General features: G+C 29.3%; 2 protein-coding genes across 5 annotated transcripts in view; one reads left to right on the forward strand and one right to left on the reverse strand.

Moving 5' to 3' along the window:
• Window positions 1-16,536, forward strand: part of LOC112687883 (fibroblast growth factor receptor homolog 1-like) — an 87,537-nt gene extending 71,001 nt beyond the window's left edge. For 2 of the 4 annotated variants that reach the window (XM_025560852.1, XM_025560854.1), the window contains exons 2-17: window positions 2,521-2,639; window positions 6,390-6,549; window positions 6,624-6,901; window positions 7,038-7,211; window positions 7,270-7,469; window positions 7,563-7,689; window positions 7,776-7,964; window positions 8,128-8,319; window positions 8,421-8,608; window positions 9,183-9,318; window positions 9,397-9,635; window positions 9,789-10,014; window positions 10,112-10,410; window positions 10,636-10,829; window positions 11,505-11,645; window positions 15,798-16,536. In XM_025560852.1, coding sequence (XP_025416637.1) covers window positions 2,521-2,639; window positions 6,390-6,549; window positions 6,624-6,901; window positions 7,038-7,211; window positions 7,270-7,469; window positions 7,563-7,689; window positions 7,776-7,964; window positions 8,128-8,319; window positions 8,421-8,608; window positions 9,183-9,318; window positions 9,397-9,635; window positions 9,789-10,014; window positions 10,112-10,410; window positions 10,636-10,829; window positions 11,505-11,645; window positions 15,798-15,996 — 3,061 coding nt within the window. In that variant the 3' untranslated portion in view covers window positions 15,997-16,536. Of the gene's footprint in view, window positions 1-2,520; window positions 2,640-3,760; window positions 3,866-6,389; window positions 6,550-6,623; window positions 6,902-7,037; window positions 7,212-7,269; window positions 7,470-7,562; window positions 7,690-7,775; window positions 7,965-8,127; window positions 8,320-8,420; window positions 8,609-8,803; window positions 8,989-9,182; window positions 9,319-9,396; window positions 9,636-9,788; window positions 10,015-10,111; window positions 10,411-10,635; window positions 10,830-11,504; window positions 11,646-15,797 lie in introns of those variants that run through there. The other 2 variants (XM_025560853.1, XM_025560855.1) reach the window with 2 other exon arrangements.
• A 2,123-nt stretch (window positions 16,537-18,659) lies between these two features.
• Window positions 18,660-25,381, reverse strand: LOC112687921 (adhesion G protein-coupled receptor A2). The gene is made up of 16 exons (XM_025560909.1): window positions 24,880-25,381; window positions 24,738-24,806; window positions 24,600-24,671; window positions 24,458-24,529; window positions 23,784-23,855; window positions 23,502-23,715; window positions 23,254-23,411; window positions 22,946-23,082; window positions 22,637-22,848; window positions 22,263-22,415; window positions 22,042-22,194; window positions 21,792-21,941; window positions 21,203-21,663; window positions 20,920-21,108; window positions 20,746-20,850; window positions 18,660-20,417 (listed from the first exon to the last, which is right to left on the reverse strand). Exons 1-16 carry the CDS (start codon window positions 25,107-25,109, stop codon window positions 18,989-18,991), a joined length of 3,876 nt encoding a protein of 1,291 aa, XP_025416694.1. The 5' UTR covers window positions 25,110-25,381; the 3' UTR covers window positions 18,660-18,988.
• Window positions 25,382-25,390: the final 9 nt, after the last annotated feature.

The raw sequence follows: 25,390 nt of genomic DNA on the forward strand, positions 1-25,390 counted from the left end.
AAAAATGTTGTATTTTAAATGTATTTCGTGTGCAAATGAGTTTTTGCTGTGTTTACGACGGTCGTTTGAACATTTATTTTCTTTGTTTCTACGCGACCTCTGCACCTATACGCACGCGGTGTTATGTAGAATATGGAATGTTCACGAAATCAATTTCACGCCGCCTTACACATATCGTTTCGTATGCAACCGTGCTGTATACAATACGTTGACAATATCTTTGGAAAGTGTAGGCCGAGAGGCGCGACAAAACACGTGTGTGTGTGTGTGTGTGCGTGTTACTGTTGCGGAGTGTGACGAGAATCACAAATCAAACATAATGATAATAAAAAATAGTAACACGATATAAACGCGCAACTGCACGTCGTTGTTATATATTCACTGTATTTATGGTTCTACTACGACTACTGAGCTATTTAGAAGCTAATAGAACGGCTAGAACAATATTATTATTACTATTTTGCTGTTTAACAATGGGATCGGTGTAGGGGAGTGGGAAGTACAATTACAAAAAATTACCTTGTTTCCATAATATTATATATTTTGCTCTGCCGAATCACGCTGAGAAATTTCAGGATATTTAGTGTGTCGTAAAGTACACGGGTGCCCGTATACATAATAATATAATGTCCGACTTTATACTACGCTGTTGTTGTAATCATTACTATTATTATTATTATTATTATTATTATTATTATTATTATTGTTATTATTATTAATATTATTTGTTCGAAGGGGAAAACATGTAGCTATATAATAGCCTTGTAATAGGACCTCCCAAAGAAAAATACACTTAAAAAAAAATAAATATAAAAAAAACGGTTGGACCAAGATTGTTTTTTTACGATCGAACATCGAATAATAAAACCCGCAGTTTGTTATATATATATATATATATAATATACTTTAACGTTTATATTAAGTAGTGGAGTTTTGTGACCTATTTGGGATATATTAACGGAAAAATTAACTTTCGAGTAGCACGAGCCACATTACAGTAATAAAATCGACAGGTCTAAACGTACCTACATGTATATTATAGTAATAATTAACAAACGGCACATAAGATATCGTTCACAGACATCGTGCACGTAGTTCGGGAGTCGTGGGTGGAAATAATTCGAATAAATTCCAATGTATTGAAATGAAAAAAATTCAAATATTGAGTGATGATATTGCGTTAACAGTAAAACTTAATTAAAATTCGATAGATTTCGGTGTAACCGCTAAGAATATGCAATTAAGATTTGTTTTCAAATACATAACTGGCACCAAGACTTTATTATATTATATACATCTATGGTATCACAATGTTATACACTTATATATTATAGATTGAGATAAAACCAAAAAAAAGCGACGAACAAACCGACTGCTGTGAAATTAAAAACTCAGATAGGTGTTTACCATACAAGTTATTATCGATTTGTGCCGTACGGATTATTTCACCTACCTTCCTACGCACATGGTAGAAAATATGTCTAATTAATTTTATTCGAAATTTAATGGTTTTTACATAATATAATGTTGTACACGAAAAATATATAATATAGTTCCCTAGAGTTGTAATTAAGTATTTTCACTTTTATTGATTTTAGGTCATTATATTATACAGTTTCAAAAAATAACATGAGATGTTTTTTAATATTCCCTCATCGTTCTATTTGTTAACACAATCGTTTGTAATCCGTATAAATCTATAACCTTGCAGCGTTAACAGCCTTAAATTGCAAATACGAATCATGCCCAATAACGTGCAGATTATATTACAATAAAAATACATAGGTATTTGTATTATATCATAATTTAATACAAGCTGTATTAGATGTGTAAACACTGTAAAAATTCAATGTTGTCACTAACAAAATATGTATCAATACAGGATAAACGAGATATAAAAATATACTTAATTACATTTGACGGGATTAAAACTATAAACGAAATTTTCATATAATACAATGCATGTATAATATGTATCTATTATTAATAAATATTATAATATACGACATAAAACAGACGATTCGTAAGATTCGTCATCATAGTTGTTTTTATACTTTAGTTTGATAAAAACAGCGTCTGTATAGACCGTTATTATTATATTGTATAGCAAGTTGTTTTTTTTTACTCAATTATCAAAACTTACATCTTCGATCCTGTAAAACATGCATTGAAGTGCTCTGTATAGACCGCTCCTAATCGTTTAATAGTCGTTTTATTAACGGAGAGAGCAGATACAACGTCTCGATATTCTCAACTGGTCCCGTTTCGTGTGGAGGAGACAATAATTGAGTATAGGGCCGAATGTAAATTGAGATAAAAGGAACAGACGGAAGAAACCAATCTGATCGAGGTCCTCCCCTCCACTTGAACGCGCCACACACGACTCGAGTGGTCTTGCACATCTATTGGGCCTGAAATAACCGTTTTCTTATTTAAGCTCTTTATAATATCGTTACGTTACTGGCCCATGTGAAGACTGTTCTTCTTAAAGTATAATATTTTATTATATTTTTGTTTCAGAAAAATGATCAATAGCTCGATCCCATTGAAAACATTGCCGACAGCCATTTTGGTGGTAATATTTTTCGTAGTCCAAGGATTTTGCTTGCCGGCTCATTCGAAAATTATTATAATTGAAGGTAAAGTGTTACGTACTCGTAGTATTATTTGATTTGTTAAAACAATATAAAAAAGGAAGAAACTCCTTGGTCGGATGAAACTCCACGATCGGGTAGATTAGTGATGTCCAACCTTTTTTCCTCGGTGGGCCACATTGGTAAACAATTTTCTAAGGGCGGGCTACCAAATATAAAAGTACGAATAATATCAATATTAATCTAATAATGTTATTTTTTTACTCATAGTAGGTATACAATATACATGTAGGTATATATCGAATTGATTTTCAAATATTTTATTGACTACTACAGAAATTATAGATTGAGGTACATACTGTAGGTACACATTAATTTGATCAGTACGCTCTTTTAAGTGTATGGGTTATATCGTAATTTTTCTCCTGGGAAATGTTCGAATATAAAATCAAAAAATTTAAAAAAAAAACCTATTTTATAATAATTTTACTTTTTTATTTAATATTTAGTTTTATTTAAAAAAAAAATTGTAACGGGCTACATTGAATACTTTCGCGGGTTACATGTGGCACGCGGGTTGCGGGTTGGGCATTACTGGGATAGATACTAGAATGGATGAATATTGTTATAATGATTTAAATATCTTAATAAATTATGTTGAAATTAAAGTGTTCTATTTTTTGCAAAAAAAAAAAAGACATCTAAACCTTAGGAAAGTTGAACATATCAAGTTCCTATAAATGGCATTTATTTATTTGGCATTTCATTAAAATATTTCGAAACTATAAAATGTTTTTTAACTAAATAACTATAATCGTTTAATGAAAATTCACTGAAATATTCTAGTAATTAATTTTTAATCTACTAAGAAAATCTTATGAAAAATCATGTACTCAATTTTTAAGCCTTGAGTATAAATTATTTTAAAAATTATATTACCTATTATTTTTATATTAATTTCACAGTTAGCAAATTATGTTATAAATATTCAATGGAAATTTTGAGTCTATGATTATTTATTAATTACGATGAAAACAAAAATGCAATTTTGTCCAAAACCGGTATGACGTAAATGTTGCTGTTTTTTATATAGTTCAGCTTTTTTTTTTTCGTAATTTTTAAGAAGAATTTTGAAAAACTCGTAAAATAATCTCCTTTCAAGTGCCAACTAAAACTAATTTTCTATCTTTTACTTTTTATTTGGTGACGATTGGAGCAATCCTGCTGGTTCAATTTGTGTATGCAGACATACAAAAAAAAACCACATCATGGTAAACCAACACATTCCTCATTTTACTTAGAATTTAAAATGTAAATAAATTAAGTAACCAAAAAAATCATCGTTCAATAAATGTTTGTCTATGCGACATTTACTTCAATTAAATATTGCATAATGTTTGACGGAAAATAAAATATATTCCCATTCATATATTATATACTTACTGGTGTAGTGGTGAAATTACTTTCTGAATACTAAAGTAAATTTATAAATCAAAACGGGCAGGCAGATTTTAGTATATTTATTTTTTTCAAATCGTATTAGTCACAGTATTCTGAGGAAATCCACACACATATACATGTGTAACATGTGTATGATTCATATAATATCACAGCCAGAAAAACGTCTCAGACGTACAACTACATATAATAGTGACGGTGATGTATATCCGTTAAAATTATTACAATCTATAACTGGCGCCAATTCGCGTTATTCGCTTGCGACGGATTCTCTGTGTAATTGCAATGGGCCCAAACCGGGACAAAACAAAAGTTAGATGGCTACAGAATTTGGAAATTGACCGTAAAATAGTGCACGTACATAATATATAAATCGTACATAATAAACACATTCGTACACATACGCATATAAAACGTATAATTATTAGGTATAGTAGTATGTGTGGTGTATTTAAAATAAAACATAAAATAACAAAACTATGGCGTGTTCATATTCCATTAAACATATTCGAACACTAAAGGTTAGTAGTCCACAATGACCTTTGGAGTGAGTCCAGAATCGAACGAACGGAATTACGTGACCATTTGATTCTTTTATGATTTTTTTTTTTTTTTTTTATGAAACTTATATTTTGAAATTGAAGGGTCGCAGTTTATAAATACGTTCAGGAAGTTCGGCCATTGGGGTTTTACTGAAAAAAAATGTGTTCAACTCTAACGTCATAATATTACGCCCGACCAAAGGGTTATTATCATCGTAATAATAATTTTGTTTTGCATGCTATCGTGGTCGATACTTGATCACATTAATATGTTCTTAGAAATTAAGTCGTTGTATACCAAACGAAGTCGACCTCTAACGAGTTAAAACTGTTCTTGCATTCAAATGACGTTTTCGTATAATCTTTAAAGAGGACCCGACTAGAATTTGTTAAAGGTGTAACCGAGTGTTGGTTAAAAATATCACAACGAAAAAATTGCAAACATTTTATGAGCCAGTTGACTATTTTTAATATGTTATGACAGTTAGGTTAATTATTCTAGTTTTAACGAGTCGCTGGCGTAAGTTCAGCCTAAAAAAGGTGCATGAAATTTTAGTAAATCATAAAAATAAAAATTTAATTTGCTTGAATTGCAGAAAAATATTTGTTTTACTAATGAGGTTTATTTAACGTGATACCAACATTTCATATTTCATAAATATGTTTTCATATTCATGTTAAAAATTAATGTCTCAAACTCATGATTAAAAGACAACGAAATAAAATTATTTTCAAAGCGTGAATTTTATTGTTGATATTCTAAATTTTATATGTACATGCTATAGATACAAATATTCATAGGAATAATTTCGGTTATTAACTTGGAGGGGCTTTACATATGAAACAGACACATAGAGGATTCACCCACATCATCTGTTAAAATACCAATATCAATATTTATCTCGGGTAAAACACGATTGCGTACGTTCGTTACAGGCGATATCTTTTTAAGCTTCACGATTCCGTGCGATTTTACCTGATTTTTAACTAACGATTACGTATGAAATTTTAAACGTTGATGCCGTATAGATATTGATGCCATTAGTACGAGACAACTTAAAAAAGTTAATAAATACTTTGTGTTTTATTCCTTTAATTACCTATGTTTATTCTTAATGATATCAAATATATCACATATAACGAAATTTCGTTATTTCCGTTATATTATACGGTATTTTCCGAATTTCAGTAAAAGTAGTAGGTTATAGATGTCAAGGAATCCAAATTTAAGCATTTTCAAATGATTTATTAACAATAATTTCATTCAATTAAAAACTGTCGATTTTATTTATTTATTTATTACTTTTATTTTGCTATCCTCATTTAATTTATTATTTTATTATTAAATTTTTATATGAACTATTATAGAACCGTATATGTATTAGTATATATTAAGTATATATATATTAGTATATGTATTATTATTAATATATGTAGTTTATATTAGATATAATATGGTGAAATTAGTAAATTTGACAACTTTGCATACAATTTCATACGCAATCGTGTTTATTTATTTTTCATACCCACCTTTTTATTACCCCTCTACAAACGTACGCAATCGTATTGCCAAAAAGGACAAACGTGCGCAATCATGTTCTATCCTTTATCTCATCCACATTCTAAAATGTAATATATTATAATACACTTATTACTAAAATAAAAAATATTTTTAATAAAACAAATAACAACATTTAGGCACTTATATATAGTACTCATATTTAAAGAGTTTTGACTATATTTCTAATTTATCAATAAAAGTAATTATATTAATAATTAATTTTATTAATTTTAGATGAGGTAGGTAATATATCTGCTGTAGAAGGCGAACGTTTGGAGATAAAATGTGATTATTCAGAAGCCAAAAAAATCACCAAGGTACAATGGACAAAAGAATCAGAAGATGAAACATCAATCGATTCTCCGAACATATTACCATTGAAGAAATCGCAATGGTATATAATAATTATTCGAAAAAGTTTTTTAAATTTTAAAAATTCCTATATTAACACATGATCATATTGTATAGGTTACGTTTTAAAAACGTAAAGCATTCCGATCAAGGACGGTACGCGTGTTTGATCAGTGGTTCGACTGAGAACGGGTTCTTTTCTAAATGGCGTAATATTACTCTGATTACGTATAAAATTTCGGAGGCATCGGGGAAACCGTTGAAAGTAACAGCACCGCAGTCTCTGTCACACCGAAGGGATGGTACCAAACCTAAATTCATCGATAAACCATACATGGATAACAATATAGTGCTATTAATAGACGATACTCGAACCCTGAGTTGTCCGGTCGAGAGTAAGTATATTCATTTTCAACATCGATTTACATAATATGTATTCAAGAAATTTTTGATACCTGTAGTGTATCGCTATCACAATGATAATCGGTAAAAATAAACAAAATAATGTATAAGGATTCTCTTTGATTGCAGGTACTTCTCCGTTAATGATTTCTTGGTTTAAGAATAATGTATTACTCGTCGAAGAGAGCATACTCGTAAATTACACTTTAAATCGAGTAAAACTATCAGATGCTGGTAGTTATACATGTGTGGTGAAAAACGATTTCGGTTCCATCCAACATAAATTTCACGTGGACATTTATGGTAAATAACAAAATCGACCAATTACAGACCAAAAATAATTTGCAAAATTAAATTATAGCGGACAAAAACAAATTACCGATTTTGGTCGAATATCCTCAAAATCTAACGTTAAAATCAGGGGACACGGCTGTGTTTACTTGCAAGCCTTCCGACTTGCATCACGGAAGGATCGATTGGTACTTCTTGAACGAAACGAGCCCACAAGACATATATACCGAAGAACTAGTCCGTTACGAAAAAATGATGAATCACAACAATGTAAGTTGGTGTCAATACTTTAAATATGAGTATAAAATAAAATATTAATAAACATAACATACAAAAAAATACATAAAATTAAACTGTCTATAGGTTAAATTGTTTAATGGTGTGTTGATACTCGAAAACATTAAAATCGACGATATTGGGTGGTATGCGTGTTACATCAATGGAACCAAAACTCCTATAATGGCTGGAGCTAAATTAGACGTGGTGAAAAGTATGATGCATTCTATATTTAACAAAAAGCTTGTTACATATTAGTGTATACGAAGTTTATAATTGTTTCATCTTATCAATTTAAAGATACCGATGACAATGATCAAGAATCGGAAAAAGGAGATGATGGAGAAACTGTTGACCATCATGGGAAAACTGGTTATTATGATGCAGCGGAAGACTCCACGGCTCCAAAATTTACAAAAATCGATAATATGCACAGGGTGGTCGCTAAGCCTGCTGGAAATATGTTGAGATTGAAGTGCACAGCCGAAGGTACGTCTCAAGTTTATCCGTTGAAAATGTTCAGTGAATATTCGTTTCAACATTATAGTATTGTTGTTTAATATTGTTTATTGTTTAATACACGGACGCACTTACAACCGACAACAATAAATCGTTAGTTAATATTTTTTATTATATCACTTATTCTGTGCAGGTAATCCTACTCCAAACGTAACTTGGTACAAGGACGGACAGACGCCGGTCCAACGCATTATGGGCACAGTCAGGTACTCGCAATGGGGCATAGTGTTTGAAGATCTGGTCAAAGGGGATTCCGGCAACTACACGTGCAAAGTGTGCAACAAGAACGGATGTATTGAATTTACGTACAAAGTCGATGTGGTCGGTAAGTAATTGTGAACTTTATACGACATTATACAAATTATAAAATTTACTGTACACGAAAACCTGGAAACTAACTTTATGAATACGACCCTAAAAAAATAGAAAGATATGCACATAAGCCCTACATAAAAGACGGTCAACCACAAAATATTACCGCTTTGGTGTACTCTAATGTGTCGTTCGAATGCAACCCGTACGCCGATCTTGAGCCATACATGGAATGGTTTTATCATAATGCCAGTGTTGTGAACGTCACCGAGAATAATTTAAAAAATGGCATTCTCAAACAGGTACCGAAAGCCAAACGTTTTGGAAATCGGTGGCATGCTATACAATATGGTTGGTCGGTTGGTTGATTGGTTGGTGTTCGGATGGTTTTGGAGCTTTATATGAAAATGTGCACTATTATTTTTGGGGGTGGAAGCTTGAAAAGTGAAACGCATCATGTGTCGGTTGTTTCATGTGTCTACCTGTTTTTCTTTTAGAGCGGTTACACCATCGTCCGGTGTTTACGGAGCCACCTCAAAACCTCACATTGGTGTTGGGTAGTTCTGGGGCTATGACGTGCAAAGTGTTGTCCGACTTGCATCCATACATCGGATGGTATATTGGGGAAATCCCAGAGGAGAATATTGACAACTTAAATTTAACATCCTTGGTGAAGGTTGAGGTATGCTTGGGAAGAAACGGAGCTTTTTTTTTTTAACTTAACACGCTATATATTTTATACGCTTAACCATTAACCATAATTTTTGCATTTGTTATTCGCTTTATTTTTTATTGGGCCACTTTTGCGGATTCTATACACGATAGCAATGTACGTTCGTTGGTTCTAATTCTTGTTTGTACTTTTATCCATTGCAGAACAACACTGACTCCGGGATCCCAGAAGTGTTGCAGCTGTTCAATGTCACATATTTAGACGAAGGATGGTACACATGCGTGGCGGCTAACAATCTAGGCATGAGCTACGCAAGCGCTTATTTAAAAGTGGTCAACGGTTAGTAATTTAGATAAAAAAAAAAAAAAAATAAATTAAAAATATTATGATTGGTCAATGTAATGATAATCTTTTCAGAACTAGAAGATCCAGTAAAAATTAAAGCCTTTCAATTACAAACTTATCAATTAGCTGCGCTGGGTATTAGTTTTGTACTAGTAATTGCTGTGTGCGTCGCAATGTTAGTGTGTAGTCAGAGAAAGAGGGAAAAACTAAAAGAATTAGTCGCTAGAGAATCGGCTAGAAATGCAATGATCACTCAGTGGACTAAAAAAATTATCATCGAAAAACAAATGGCTGATGCAAATGAAGCATTGGTGAGTAAATATAATTATTTTATTTTTTTTTATTAAATTTCATCTTAAATATTATTACATCTATCATACATAATATTTTACTACTCAACTTTCACTATATGATTCAATGATGGAAAAAAACTTTATAATAATTATTGTGATCATTTTTTTCAGTTAATGCCGTTAGTGAAAATCGAAAAACAAAAATGTAAATACACAAAATTGGACCAAGGGTGTCCGTTCGAATACGAATTACCACTTGATCCCATTTGGGAAGTTCCAAGAGATAATTTATCATTGGGAAAAACACTTGGTGAAGGTGCATTCGGGAAAGTCTTGCGGGGTGAAGCTTATTTAATTGAGAATGAAATGACCACCGTAGCAGTAAAAATGTTAAAAGGTTAATATTATTGAGAAATAAAAATGTTAATAATAACAAGTTTTTCGTAAAACAACATTTTAAACGATATCCTTAATTTTATATTTCATATGTACAGATGGGCACAGTGATACTGAAATGATGGATTTAGTGTCTGAAATGGAAATGATGAAAGTGATTGGAAAACATATGAATATCATAAACCTATTGGGATGTTGTACACAAGACGGTCCGTTGTATGTGCTGGTAGAATTTGCATTACATGGTAATCTTCGAGATTTCTTGAGACAGCACAGACCGTCATCTGGGTATGAACCAGCGATTGGTTCGAATTTGAAAGACACATTGACGCAAAAGGACCTCGTATCGTTTGCATATCAAGTTTCCAGAGGAATGGAGTATTTAGCATCCCGAAAGGTAAGCCAGAATCTTAACCATAATCTTATTTTAGTTAAATAATTTAGTTAAATAATTAAATTAAATTCGATAAATAATTGTACCAAAATAATCATATAGATGTTTACATAAAAAAGAAGAAAAGTATCTTTTCTATAATATATAGATTTGTAACAATAATTTTCAATTTCATTGTTTTTACCTATTATTAATTGATGTAATAATGTTTTTTTTTGTTTGTTATAGTGTATTCATAGAGATTTAGCTGCAAGAAATGTATTGGTAAGCGAAGATTTTGTTATGAAAATTGCTGATTTCGGTTTGGCTAGAGACATTCAAGATCAAGAATATTATAGGAAAACGACCGATGGAAGACTTCCAGTAAAATGGATGGCACCAGAAGCCTTATTTCACAGGGTTTACACAACTCAGTCCGACGTGTAAGTAAACATTTTAATAAGAAAAAGTTGGCAAATGATCCAGTTGATTTTTAGGTTAGCCAAAATACTATAAAAAAAACTAATTTCCGTGGAGATAGAAATTACTAAAAATCTCACTGTCACATTTTTGTAAAACATTTATTATTCCTATAATCTTAAAAATATATTAAATCTTCAAGAAAAAAACATTTAACATTTATATATATATATATATATATATGCATATATAATGCGTGGGTGTATGTATATATAAACTTAAATGTAATGTTAATCTAATTATGAACACATTATCCAAATGTGTAAAAAAAATAAGCGAATTAGAGTTAATATAATATATACACATATGCGTATGTAATTGGGTAAAGCTTTGGTGTAAAAATATTTCCCTGAAGATGAACCGTACAATTCAATATTATATGTACGTTTATTTCATTGACGGATTAGTACAACATTATTGTACGTACCTACATCATTACAATACTACAACACATTGCACATATTAAAAACAAATGAAAACCAAATATATAACACTATGTGTACCTTAATTTTCATTCTTATAGCATTTATACATTTCAGAATTATATTTTGTTATACTTACTTGTAACAATTGCTATTTCATTTTATATATAATCGGGATTTGTAAATTTAGAAATTTTTTTTCTTCTGTCCTCATAGGTGGTCTTACGGAGTACTGCTGTGGGAAATTATGACTTTGGGCGGTACGCCTTATCCTTCCGTGCCTAATATAGAACAATTATTCAATCTGCTGCAGAGCGGACATCGCATGGAGAAACCGTCGTGCTGTTCTCTGGATATGTAAGTAACCGTGTTTTTAGTAATATGGTTTTAATGGAACGTTGTGAATATGCAGCAGTAAAATCTCATATATACAGGTTGCAATCCAAAAATATTATTTTTACAAATGCTATTTTCATTTTTTAACCGAAATACAAGTACACACATATATACTTTAATTAAAAATGGCAGGTAGTATAAAAGAAAACGTTGGCATCATTGTTAAATCAAAATTCGCAAGAAAATGTATTATTGTCGAAATTTGCAGTCCGAAATATTACGCCACACTTCTCAGAGGAAAAAATTGTTACTTAAAACAAATACCATTGCCATATTTTCCCTTTCCCTATACGAAATAAACGTGACTATTTCTATTTATGAATTTACAATAAAGCTTAGAATCTGATTAGTATTACAAGTCTAAAATTAAAAATAAACTCCAGGTACCAATTTTTTAACATTTATTCACACTAACACGATTGTAATGTGAATATAATGTGGGACGGTGGTGGGATCAATAAATAACTATATCACCAATATGGCATTATTATTTATAAAGTATTAAAGCTTTTGTCAGCTCATCATTTAATATGTACTACTGATAAATATTTTTTGGTAAGTACTACATTATACTAACAATTTCCTTCCCATTTTAATAGACTTAGGACTGTCTATGATATATTTAGACCACAGGTATGGTTAAAAATGTTTTTCATAGTTTTTATTTATTTTTTTTAATTTCTTTTCCATTAAAATATAAATGATTAAAATTGTGTTAGAAAATATATTAAAAATATTAAAAATCAAGTATAAAAATACATATTATATAATATAATTATAGCTTATATTATATAATATAAGTAAATTAAAAAATATTAAAAATGTTAAAATCATTAAATAATAAAAATAAAAATTAATGGAAAAGAAACTAAAAAACAAAAAAAAAAACTATAAAACATTTTTAACCATACCTGTGGTCTAAATATATCATAGACAGTCCTAAGTCTGTTAAAATGGGAAGAAAAATGTTAGTATAATGTAATACTTACCAAAAAATATTCAGGAACTAGTGTAGTATCTATAAAAATCCGGGACCCAACTAGTGTAGTAATTTTAAATTCGGAACCCAATTCGGATACAACCATCTTGTCAGTTGCCAGTATGCATTAGACATCTATACTAGGGTGACCAGACGTCCCGTTTAAAACGGGATTGCCCCTTTTTTTATCATCACGTCCCGTTGTTCCGATAAACTTCGAATGGAACGCTTTTTATCCCGTTATTGCCTTATGATTTATTATATAAGTTATTAATGCTTGTAAATAAAATATCTATGTATGAAAAAATATAAAACAGTTTTACTCGTATACTTAAAATATGAAACTTAAGTTAGAAATAACAGATAAAAGTTTTCGTGGAACGAGCTTCAAGTCCCGATGCCGACGAACTATAAAATTACCGATTTAATAATTTAATAATAATTAAAAGAGAATATTTTATTATTTAGGTTATATTACTAAAAGAGAGTAAAGTAAAAAGAAAATAATTGTTTATGATATGACAGAGATTTGGACTTTAACTCTCGAGATTTGTGTGTATATGTGTGAATGTATATGGATGAGGTTTTTTATTTGGGGAAGAGGGGGAAGTAATAGCTGTCTCGTTTTTTTGTATTCCTAATATGGTCACCCTAATCTATGCGCAACATAAAGTAATATAAAATACGATTAATGCGATCACAAAATTATTTCACTATTAAGTATGATTTCCCCCTCCAAAAAAAAGTTTCTAAATACGCCACTGGTATTTTTAAACAGAAAAATATAACTACGCATCTAGAGTATTTGCGTATTTTATATGCACAATCAGTATTTGGATTACTGCTTATAATAATTACGCAAGCGCGGATACAAGGGGGGCATGGGAGCGATGGTCTCCCCCAAATGTCACGAAACAAAACGAAAAAAAAATTATATTATTATATGTCAAGCAATGATAAAAATTATATTATTTTTATAGCCATTATGCATTGACATGTTTCAAAAACCAAAAGAAAATTAAATTTCGCTCTATAATTTTTAATTTAATTTCATATTTAATATTTTTTTTATTGTTCTTAAATAAAAAGTTTTCTTTTCAATATAGGTACCTATTTTTTAAAAAAATTTAAGTTGAATGTTTATTCCTATTTATTGTAAACGGTAATACTTATAATATTATAGAATTATCGATAAAATTATTGAATTATTAATTGAATATATTATATTTTGTCCACAGTATAAAATGGCGCTCCCTCTCTAATAATTAATCTGGATCCGCGCCTGTAACTACGTCATAATAACTTTGACAATATATAAAACATTATAAACATTATGGTCACACGCGTACATAAGTTAATCAATTAAGTATACATTTTTAGTTAGGGATAGTAAAACCACGGATTAAAGTAAAGTTAAGTTTAGTGCACACACTATTTCAAACTTCCAATGCACTGTTGTATACCATATAATAACAAAAGCGACTTGAGGTATTTTATGATTCACTAAACCATCAAAAAATAAGTGACGAGTGCGTTATCTTGAATATATAGGTTTTTGCATTTGGTAGACAGTTTGTTATTTATTATTATGATTATTTGATGATTATCGTATACTTATTAAAAACAAATAGAAAGAAGACACAATAATAAATATCAAATTTATTACCTATTCTTAAACCATCAGTTGAAAATCGTTGAACTGCCTATGCAGTATATCATATTATTAGGTGTATATTGTGGTCAGGGACTGAAACCTATTAGGTTTTTCGGATCCAATTTAGATTATTAAATTAATTTTTTTAAGGGTTCCGATTTTTTAAAAAAAGAAATTAGGGTTCTTAACAGGTTAATACCGCTCATGAAAAATACTGATTATTTTTAGGTATTAAAAAAAAAGTTGATAATGTTATAGGTAGTGTTGTGCTCAACAATTTTTTTGGAGATTTTACAAACACTTGATTTTGAATATAGTTACTAATTAATAATACTCAAAAGTTAAATTTAAATTAATTTTTATAATCTGTGAAAAATTTTAATGAATTTATTTTATAAATATATTACAAATAAAAATATTACACTGCTTGGGAACAACACTAATTGCAAATGGATATATTGTCGCGTTTTTACCAAACGACAGTGAAAAAACACATTTGCATCACTACACTCAGAATCAATAACATTTACTTATTGTACAGATTTGAATTAATATTATTATTTATTATACTTTCTTCGACAATATACTTATTATAGTATAATAATAAACTACAAAAAATATATATATAGGGTACCTATCTATTTTTTTACGTTTGAATGATGCGTTTGTTTCCAATTCAGATCTATACATGATTTTTAAATAAAATATATTATAAAGTTTATTATATAGTTTGTATATTATAAAATATTATAAACTTACATCTATAACAATTTTCCTTTTTTTTTCAAATAGTCTGTTTATATTAATAACTAGAGTGCGACTTAGTTTACCAAAATAAAAAAAAAAAAAATATATATTTATTTATGTATTTATAGAGTTGCGATTTTATTAACTTTGTATATACCTGATGATGAATTTTCAATTCGAAACCGGTCGTACATTACACATAATATATAATTCAGTCTACGCATTTATTTATTTATATATATATATATATATATTTAACTAAAAAATGTATCGAGGACATGGGCGTATTTTAGGGGGGACGAAGAGGCGATCGCCCCCCCCCTGAATCCGTATTTATAGAATTGATTTTGTGTGAGACACACATTTCAAATAATTTTATAACGAAATCAAATCACCCATACTTAGTGAAAAATAAAATAAAGTACAAGCGTAACATTCAATACACAGACCATTGTTAAAAAAGAACTACACAAAATCGATTCTAAGTGGATCCGGCATTAGATTAAAAAAAAACCACAAATATTAAAGATTCGCTTGATTTAAATATTACCAACAATTTTACTTGTAAATTTTGAGCCTGAATTAAAGAAAACATTTGAGTCGTCACTCCCTAGAAGTAACTCTAAATACGCCCTTGACCGAGGATCGTAGCCACCCGGCTTTATGTGCACTAATACTAATATAATACGCGAGTTTACTTATTACCTAATCACGTACGTTCTTCCTCTCTCAGATACATGATAATGCGTGACTGCTGGAGCTATGACCCGAACGAGAGACCGGTATTCGAAGAGCTGGTGGAGAGCCTCGGCCAAATATTATCGGTGACGGCCAACCAGGAGTACGTGGACTTCGGGCTGCCGCAACTGGACACGCCGCCCACCAGTCAGGAGTCGTTTGACGAAAACGATCTGGTCAACTTCAACATGTGATTCGGGACCGTCTCCCGTCGTCTAAGTCATGAACACCCACTCGTGGTGCCATTATAAAATAATATAATTGCAGTTCGCCGATCGGTGGTGCATTCGAGAGAATACCACTGCGATACTTTATTACTGTTATTTCGTAATATTATGTTGTGGTGATTATCGTCCACGCCGAAACTTGGTTGCACGATTCACCACCATTCCTGCGAGGACTTCTGAATCGGACCGTCGAAACATCGTCTCAAGACCGGACCGATTGTCAATAGATGTGCAGCTGATGACGTACCTGATAGTATACCATATAAATATACTATTTAAATTATATTTACACGTCTTCTCATCGCCGTGGGCTGTTTCAGAGAGTTTCGGACGAAAGCCGTATCAGTATTTACCGTGATTTCATTATTATGTGTTTCACATAGATCTTTACATATATTATAATAAATTATTATTATTATTACCATCCGTACCTATTATTTCGGTTGTAAATAACATTAATTATTACTGTAAACGGATATAATATTGTATTATCGTTTTTTCTTAATTTTTTTTTTTTATATATATCTCATTGTTTGTAAAATATATTAGTTTTGTTTTTAATTCTGTTCAATTTAAAAATTACATGTTTGTATTATTTGTTTTTAATTTAAGTGGATAGAAGTATTAATGAGACGAAATAAATGTATTAGATATGGAAATGTTCGTCAAGACTGATAATCACAAAGAAATTTGGAAATATAAATATTGGGATATATTTCTAAACATTTTGAATGATGGATAATATATTTTGTATTTCAATTCTTATTACTTTTATATTATAGATAATATCAATTGTCTATTGATTAAATAAAACATTTATTAGTTATTATTTTTAATAAATAAGAGACATCTAGTCACGAATATTGTATTTTATATATGGTAATTATTGTATTGTATACATATATATTATTATAACGACCTCTATCAATGAGCGGATATTTTTAAGTACGGACAAATGTCATGAATGTATATTATGACATATCTGTAATAGGTTACAATAATTGTAATTTGTATGCTTGAACTGTAATATTTGAATTTTGGTTGTATCTATATGTTTATATTGTTTAAATACAATTAAATTACAACGATTTAATAATTTTGGGTTATATATTTTTTCAAAGAAATTGTAAAAAAAATTAATATGTTGAATATTTGCACTCCGCTAGTAAGAATGTTCAATCCCCAGAAGACAATGCGGAGCATATCCCACAGGAAGAATAATATTAAGTTACAATTTAATAAATATTAATATGAAGCATTTAGGATTTCTCTAAAACTTTATCTGAGGACGCCCATTGTTCGTTCTATTTGCCTGTAACACACTATAAAATTATGAGTTTAAAATAATAATTAATTAATAAATACTTAATTTAAACATTGTTGCATGCAAAAAAAGTAAAAGATTTTTTTAAATCCGTTTATATTATGAATGAAACTGAAATATTTCCTCCTAATAATTTCTTTAACCAAAACTGTTTTTAAAATAAAATTGTACTTAACTTTTTAGGATATAATCTTTAGCATCATGCTCTGGTCAGGTACTGAGATTTCTAGTTTTTCTTATATTACAATGTATTAATCTTAAAAATTTAAGAGGGCAAAAAAGAAACGAGGATACATAGTATATTAATGCTGTTATATCATACATTTAATAATATAAAACAAATATTCATTATTTTGCAGAATAATGAATACTATTTTAATTTAAGTATGTACATGTTATAAATAAATATTTACAATAAAATTTCATGATAAAAAAAAATTATTAATAAGTAGGAAAACATTATAAATATTGATTTAAAACTAATATTAAGCACAATCGAGTTGATAAGTATACAGTTTACACACATAGATTGCTAGTCAAGTTTTTTTTAAATGTCAATACCTGTTTTTTAATTTAATTGAGCTTCAACTAAAATTAAATCAAAATATACTAAAATTAAAAAATATTCATGTCAATATGTAATAAATAATAATTATTAAATGATATTTTAATTTTATAAAGTAAGAAAAAAATATTCATTTTAATCTAACTTGACCAGTTCCTAACTAATTAAATTAATTATTAACAATATTTTACTAATAGGATCATAATAATAACCAATTAAAGTAGATTAATAACTAAATTTATATCGTATACACACAAAATTAATCTTACATTTTAGTTTCTATTTCTAATCATAAATAATTAGTACATTTTTTTCATGAGTAAATGCAATTATAACTAATTAATAATTACACTTATTAAATAATTTGTACACTTAAAATTTAAATATAATACATATACACTATAAAATAAAAGTGATTATAATTTTTAATTTTTGACTATACAAAATATTTTTTCATTTCATATTAACTTAAGAAAACGACAAAAAAATGGCAGTAGTACAGCTGGATTACCTGTAAATACTAGGTACAAGAATTAAAAATAATAATAACTCAAATTAACATAACATAGACTAATATCTTCCAACAATAATTTATTAATAACTAATAATAAAACAACTATAAAATATACTTTGAATAAAATATCAGTGTCAAAGTGTCAAGCTTAAATCCTAACAAATAATTATAGATAAATAATAATCAAATTTACAGAAAATAAATTTAGTTTAAGCTATTTGAAGAGTATCGAAGTGATTATTAAGATTTCTATAAAATTGCAATATATTACTCAATTTGCAATTAAAATTATGAATATTAAAAAAGCATTGAATGAAAAAATACCTTACAACGTTTATGGTCAGACATTAATTTTAACTAAAACTACTAAAATTGAGTTGACAATATTTGCAGTAGTGTTAGATGGCAAATCTAACATACATTATTATTATATAGAAACATTATTTGGAACTCATAATGATGCTTAGTAACTATTTAAGTTTATAAATATAAAATATAGCTTACATGATGTATATACATGAGACTATAAAATGTCTCTTATTCAGTCAAATATTTGTTAAACACAAGTTTCATCATTTTCATCGCTGTCTGATTTATTAGATTTAGCTAAAGTGTAACCAGATACTTTATGAGATTTTCTAGAATCTTTTTTTCGTTTATTTGGATCAGTCCATCTTTCTTTTTTTGGCGTTATTGTTTCATAAGTATGATTCAATGGATTTGCACTAGAACAATCAGATACTATCACATGGGGACTGTTGCATGTTTCTTTTTCGCTAATATTCCGTCCACAATCAGTGACACTATCTGAAATTCCTTCACAGCTAGCACCACTCATTTGACTAGTGACAAACTCTTCAGTTGAATAATCTCTTGGTTGAGTATACTTGTGTTGATATTGTAGATGACCATCCACTTCAACATACTCATGATCAGTAATGGCACTGTCTGAGAACACACCATTTTGTTTTAACTCCATACGTAAGTTATTGGTTTTACCATTCTGACAATAGTAAATGTCAGTGAGTTCTGGGGAAGTCAGTGGTGGGCGCCGAGGGAAATTATTTTGTTTCTTTCGTTGCTTTTTGAAAAACCGTTTTGCTACAGTTATTTGATGTGGGTTGTAATAGTCAATCTGTCGCTCAGTATTTAATTGATGTCTCATCATAACAAGCTGTAGCTGGGGTGACCTAAATGATTGCAATGATACAACTTCACTATTTGACTTAGGCCTCACTGACTGGAAACTGTCAGTTCTTATAGATGGGGCACGTACTGAATCTACAACCTTTTTTCTTCCCCAACGATGCTCTTTGAGTTCTATAAATGCATTTTGAACATCGTTTCTTACAAATATATAAAACCACATTATTAAAAAATTTTGAAATATATTGAAACAAGCAAACCACACTCCTAACCAAAGTTGTATAGTTGCATTGTGCATAACTCCAACATTAAAATAAGTCATTGCAACTGTCAATAAAAATCCTAATAAGGTTCCATTGAAAAACCTTAGTTGAACAACTAGTGACTGTTCAGGATCTTCTACTTTACTAGATGGTGTAGTAAGACTGCGACAACTATTATGTTCTACCATGCTGTTGGTTTGATCCAATAATTCCAAATCAGTCGCTTGTGTACCTTCAGAAAGCTGTACATTGGAGTCAAGATCATTGGCAGCACAAGAAACTAACAAACTTAGTATAAAAATACAACTAATAACTACTAAGGCAACTACAATAATGAAACCAAAAGCAGGGCCTGGTTTTAAAAAACAATAATCTCCTTCATGTCCTCCATAACCAGGCAAATTAACAGCACTTGACATTCCACACAACAACATTGGTATACCCCAGCCCACCATGTAAATTCCTAGAAGCGGTTTCTTGATAACAACATCCTCATGTGGTATATTCATACCACCACCATCATCTGATGGAGTACCAGCAGAAAGAAAAGGTTTTCGTACTCGTTTATATAAAACTCTAAAAGAAAAAAAAAATAATTCAAGATCAATTATATAAATTAAACATATATATTATAATAGTTTATATCATCACTAAAATATTTGGATAAATTATGGAAAAATTATTTTTTTATTTAATTCAATTTTTAAATATGCATTCTGTTGATATAGTTACGATGAGTAGAAAATTAGATTTTTTATTGTGATTATATTATAAACATATTTAAAATACATTAAAAAAAAAAAAAAGGTATAAAATATTTTTATATATTTTTAAAAGTGTTTAATTAATTGTTTTTATTTCTACATTGTATATCATTACAGCATTATTAATTAATATAACATACTTGATGGTTACTGTCATCCAAAATAATGGAGCTAAACTGAAGAATTGAATTAACAATCCAATTATTTGGCAAGTTCTTGAATTTTCAGTACGATGAATTCCATTGCTAAAATAAAAATAATTAAATAAACCAGAAGCATTTTAAACTTTTATAGTTAATATTCATTTAACTAACCAATAAATTAAGTAAAACATTGCCATTGCAAACCAAGTATTAGGTAGCGAGTGTTTCAATTTTTTAGCCATTTGTATATTACTATTTAATATTACATAAAGACTGGCTGAGAATAAAAGAAATGTACTTCCAACAAAAGTCCCAATATAAATTGATGTATGAGCGAATAATTTTTTTTTTTTCACAGTGCTAAGACAAAACATTAGTTTTCAAAAATATAATGTTGTACACATATTTTTAAATTTCATGATTCAAGCAATGATAATAATAGTTATGAATTTACCTGTTTGTTGGAGGTACAATATTATTCATTAATATTGGGCTCATAGTTAATGCAAAATAACCAAATCTATTACATCTATACACTAACATGCCACCGCCAATATGCGCTAATTGACAACTAATATTTGGATTTACATCCCACAATCCTGTTAAAGGGTTCCACCATGATGGGCTTGGTCTCATTGTCAAATAACGATCATAATTTTCAGGTTGACGCAATGCTATGATAAGAGGTTCAGGTGTAACTTCCATTTCAATACCAACTAATTTTGTTACCAATACACAAGATTTTATTTCCGTTGGTATTAAAGTAATATTGTCTTCAGCCAACATCATTGGTTCAGGAAACATTTTTCCATCTTCGTAGACTGTAAATACTAACTTTAACTTGTTATTAGATACGTCAGTTTTGGTATCACTTGAAAATAATGATCCTGGTATTTCAATTAATGCTTCAACAATCTAAATAAAATAATAATTATTAATTATATAACCTACAGAGCATAAATGTTTTTAAAATTTATATTAAAAATTAATTATATCCTTATATTAAAAAATAGAATAAAAATATGTAGTAAATATAGATTTACTTTATTTTGAGGAAAAGTATGATTAACATAAACATAGCACATCAAAGAATTCATTGTAGTTGGAGCATCTTCATCCCGACCCCAAACACAAGTCAAACCATTAAAGTTTTCTTTAGTGATAACAAATTCTTCCATCGCTATAGCTGAAGTCTAAAATAAAAGGTGTTTCATATCAAACAAAAAAAAAAAAAAAAAAAAATCATGTATATTTATAAATACATAAATCATAAATTAAATTAATAGAATTTACCCATCGAGAATTTAAGGTAGAAGCAAATTCCAAAGAAGTTTCTAAAGCATTCACAAGCCTAGAAGTTGATTTATCATTTTTCTGAGCGGCTAATAATAAATCTTTAGGCAATTCTGCTGTTAAACTTATTAAATCCACTACAATTGGTGCTAGCTAATAAATAAGTAACAATGTTAACTTTGAATAAAGATAATATATTTAAAATAATTAAAATAAAATACCGATTTTTCATCGCGTATTACATCCAAATAATCAACCACAATATCTGCAATATAACTAACATCAAGGATATCTTTGATTTCATTAAAATGATCTCTTGTGTAGTTAAATAACTGTCTAGCTGTTTCCGTGCTATCTTTATGAGTAATATTAGTCTAAAATAGTTAAAATAACAATTTTTTTAATGATACAATACAGAGGTCTTTAAATTAAAGTTTACCAATAGTAATAAGGAAAAAATGTGATCTATTATATAAATTACATGAAAAAACTTCTCTTTTAGTAAAGTGAGTCCTGGTAGGAAACTAGATGACACAATTGGACAAGAGTACAGGAAATGTTTGCTAAATAGAAAAACAATTAATAATTTTCTTACCTTGGATTGTGTATAAAAAATACGAGTAATTGGACTTGTATAAGGACAATCTGAAGTATCTGGTGCATCCCATTTGCCATTTGAATTACAATGTCTACTGACAGTACCTCTAGCCAAGGGTTCAACTTCTTCATTTGCTTGACACTGTTTGACAGTAATTACATCTGAGATTGTACGAGTCCAAGCATACGTTCCTTTGTTATCTTTGCTCTCTAAAATTATAAAAATAATCTCACCATTAAATTATGCTACTATGGTAAATCAAAAAGAAAATATGAATGAGTTATTAAATTAAGTAATACCACACACCTTCAACTCCACAAAAACTAGTTTTATTCGAAATAATAGTTAGCGAAATTGATTGTATTCGAGTTCCACTAGAAGAGTTTAGTTTACATTCATATTTACCAGTATGATTTGAATTGAGTTTTGCTATTGATATATTACTGCAAAAAATTAAATATAAATGAAACAAATTATTTTTGATAGTAAATATATCATATGTATTTTCAATTATTTTTGTTATATTTGGTTAGTTATTTAATTAATCAAAGACACAATTATATAATAATAAAAACAAAATTCAATCTAATACTTAAAAAAATAATTATCTTAACCTTTGAATTAATCCTGTATTTTTAAAATCTCCATCTGTAATAATAATTGAAGTATTTGTACGTAACGCACTTATGTTCCATGTCAAAATGACACCTTCAAGAGCATCTGTACCAACAGCTTGACACAATAATTCTATTGAATCTCCTTCGAAAAGAACCTTAGAAAAATGTCATTCATTTAAAACTAATATATTTTTATTAAAAAAATAAGTACATATATTATAAGCAAAGAATTATTTTCTAATTACAAGATTTGAGTTGGGAATGATTTCAATTTCTGGTGGTGAATTTGATTTTGGACGAACACAGTTTAACATATCTAAACGTAAATTCTTAATCCATATATCTTTAAGGTTAGCTGGTTCATGACATTCAGACTTGGGTCCAAGTTTTACTTTCTTAGCCCAATCAAGAAAACCAGCTATTTCACAGTCACAAACTAATGGATTTTCTGATAAATCTCTGAAAGAAAATTTAAATATGTTTACTCTAAGAATTTTAATAATATAAAATTCATGATGGTATCTTACATTCTGGTTAGATGTACCAAAAAAGTAAATGTATTGCCTGGTATTTGAGTGATCATATTTTTATTTATTTTCCTGTCCAAAAATTCATATTTAGAATAAGCATAGAAGACAAAAAAATTAATACATTTATTTGCTATTTAAGTTTTTAGTTATATATTAACATTACAATCAGTGTCGGTCTGGCCCACCCAGATACCTGGTCATCACCAAGGACCCTGAGATTTATTCTAAAATAGGGGCCCAACCGGGAGTGGATCTACAATAAGAGAACTTTAATTTATTTAAGTATAGATTTAAAATAACTAGATATAACCGCTATAGTTTATACATTTTTGTTCTCTTAATCAAAATCGAACAAATATAAATACTTTGAAAAATTGAGATAAGTGCTGTTAACGTTCATATACACGAACACAATAATAATTCAATAATATTGGCTTTGGAAAAATATTAAAACAAAAATAAATTAAAAATTATAGTGCAATTCAAGCGTAGGTAACAACAAAAAATATTTTTAGTAGGTATATTAAATTTGCTCCAATATTATGTAGTTTAGGGGTCCATTGTACACTTTTGCCAGGCCCAATCATGAGTCAGACAAGCACTGTTTATAATGATGAATTATACAAGCATTATTGTATTAAAATGAATATGTTTTAATAAAAATTACTTACAATTGTTCCAATGCAAAGAGTCCATCAAACATGCCTTGAGATATGTTTTTGAGTTTGTTATCAGTCAATGTCCTATGATTCAATTGGATTAGAATAAGTTTTGTTGTACAGAATAAAAAAAAGTAATTAAAATAAGACTTACAAGAATTTAAGATTTGGTGTACCCAGAAATGCTCCATCTTGTATAATTGATATTAGATTTTTAGTCAAATCTCTGAAACATAAACAGATATTATACAGGTACATGGAATTTCAATTATTAACGATTTAATTGCATTACAATCTTTGTAAAGTAGGTATTGGTATGGCATTTGTGGGCAAAGCAGCAATAACATTGGTCGACAAGTCACTGAAAGCAAATGCATGTTTTAAAATACTACAATCAGATACCATCAAATGGATGATTGTAAAGTACAACTTACAGAAACGTTACAGCAGTGAAATTTGAAATTTGAGCAAACTGTATGTCATTGAGAGTCATGAGTTTGTCAACACCGCCACACTTAACTTTAGTGAATTTGTCTCCAACCCGTTTTTTTGGGCAAGAACACCGTTCTGGACATGAGGCTGCGTCCGACTTTTGAGCCGACGTGCCGTTGACCACCACGACTAGCAACAACAACAGGGCCCACAGCCATGGACTAGGGTACATGGTATCCTTTCGGCAACAGCCTTTGACTTCGATACAACTACATGGTCACAAAAATCTGATCTCTGGCACCACCACCTACATTATGCGCTTTCGAAATGGGAGTTTTCTCTCGAAGCCGATTAATGATCCCGGTAGCACACCCACCTACGGGCCAGATCGAATGAATCGGTTAGCTTACCACTAGTTTCGACCGTGTATTCTGTTACTGGCATTAGTTTGTTTACATTTTTGAGATGAGAAAAAAAGAAACAAACATATACATAACCTCAAAACGTGCGAGT

Source organism: Sipha flava, unplaced genomic scaffold (genome assembly GCF_003268045.1).
Source record: "Sipha flava isolate LNK unplaced genomic scaffold, YSA_version1 36_pilon_pilon, whole genome shotgun sequence".
In the NCBI taxonomy this organism is placed as follows: Eukaryota; Metazoa; Arthropoda; class Insecta; order Hemiptera; family Aphididae; genus Sipha; species Sipha flava.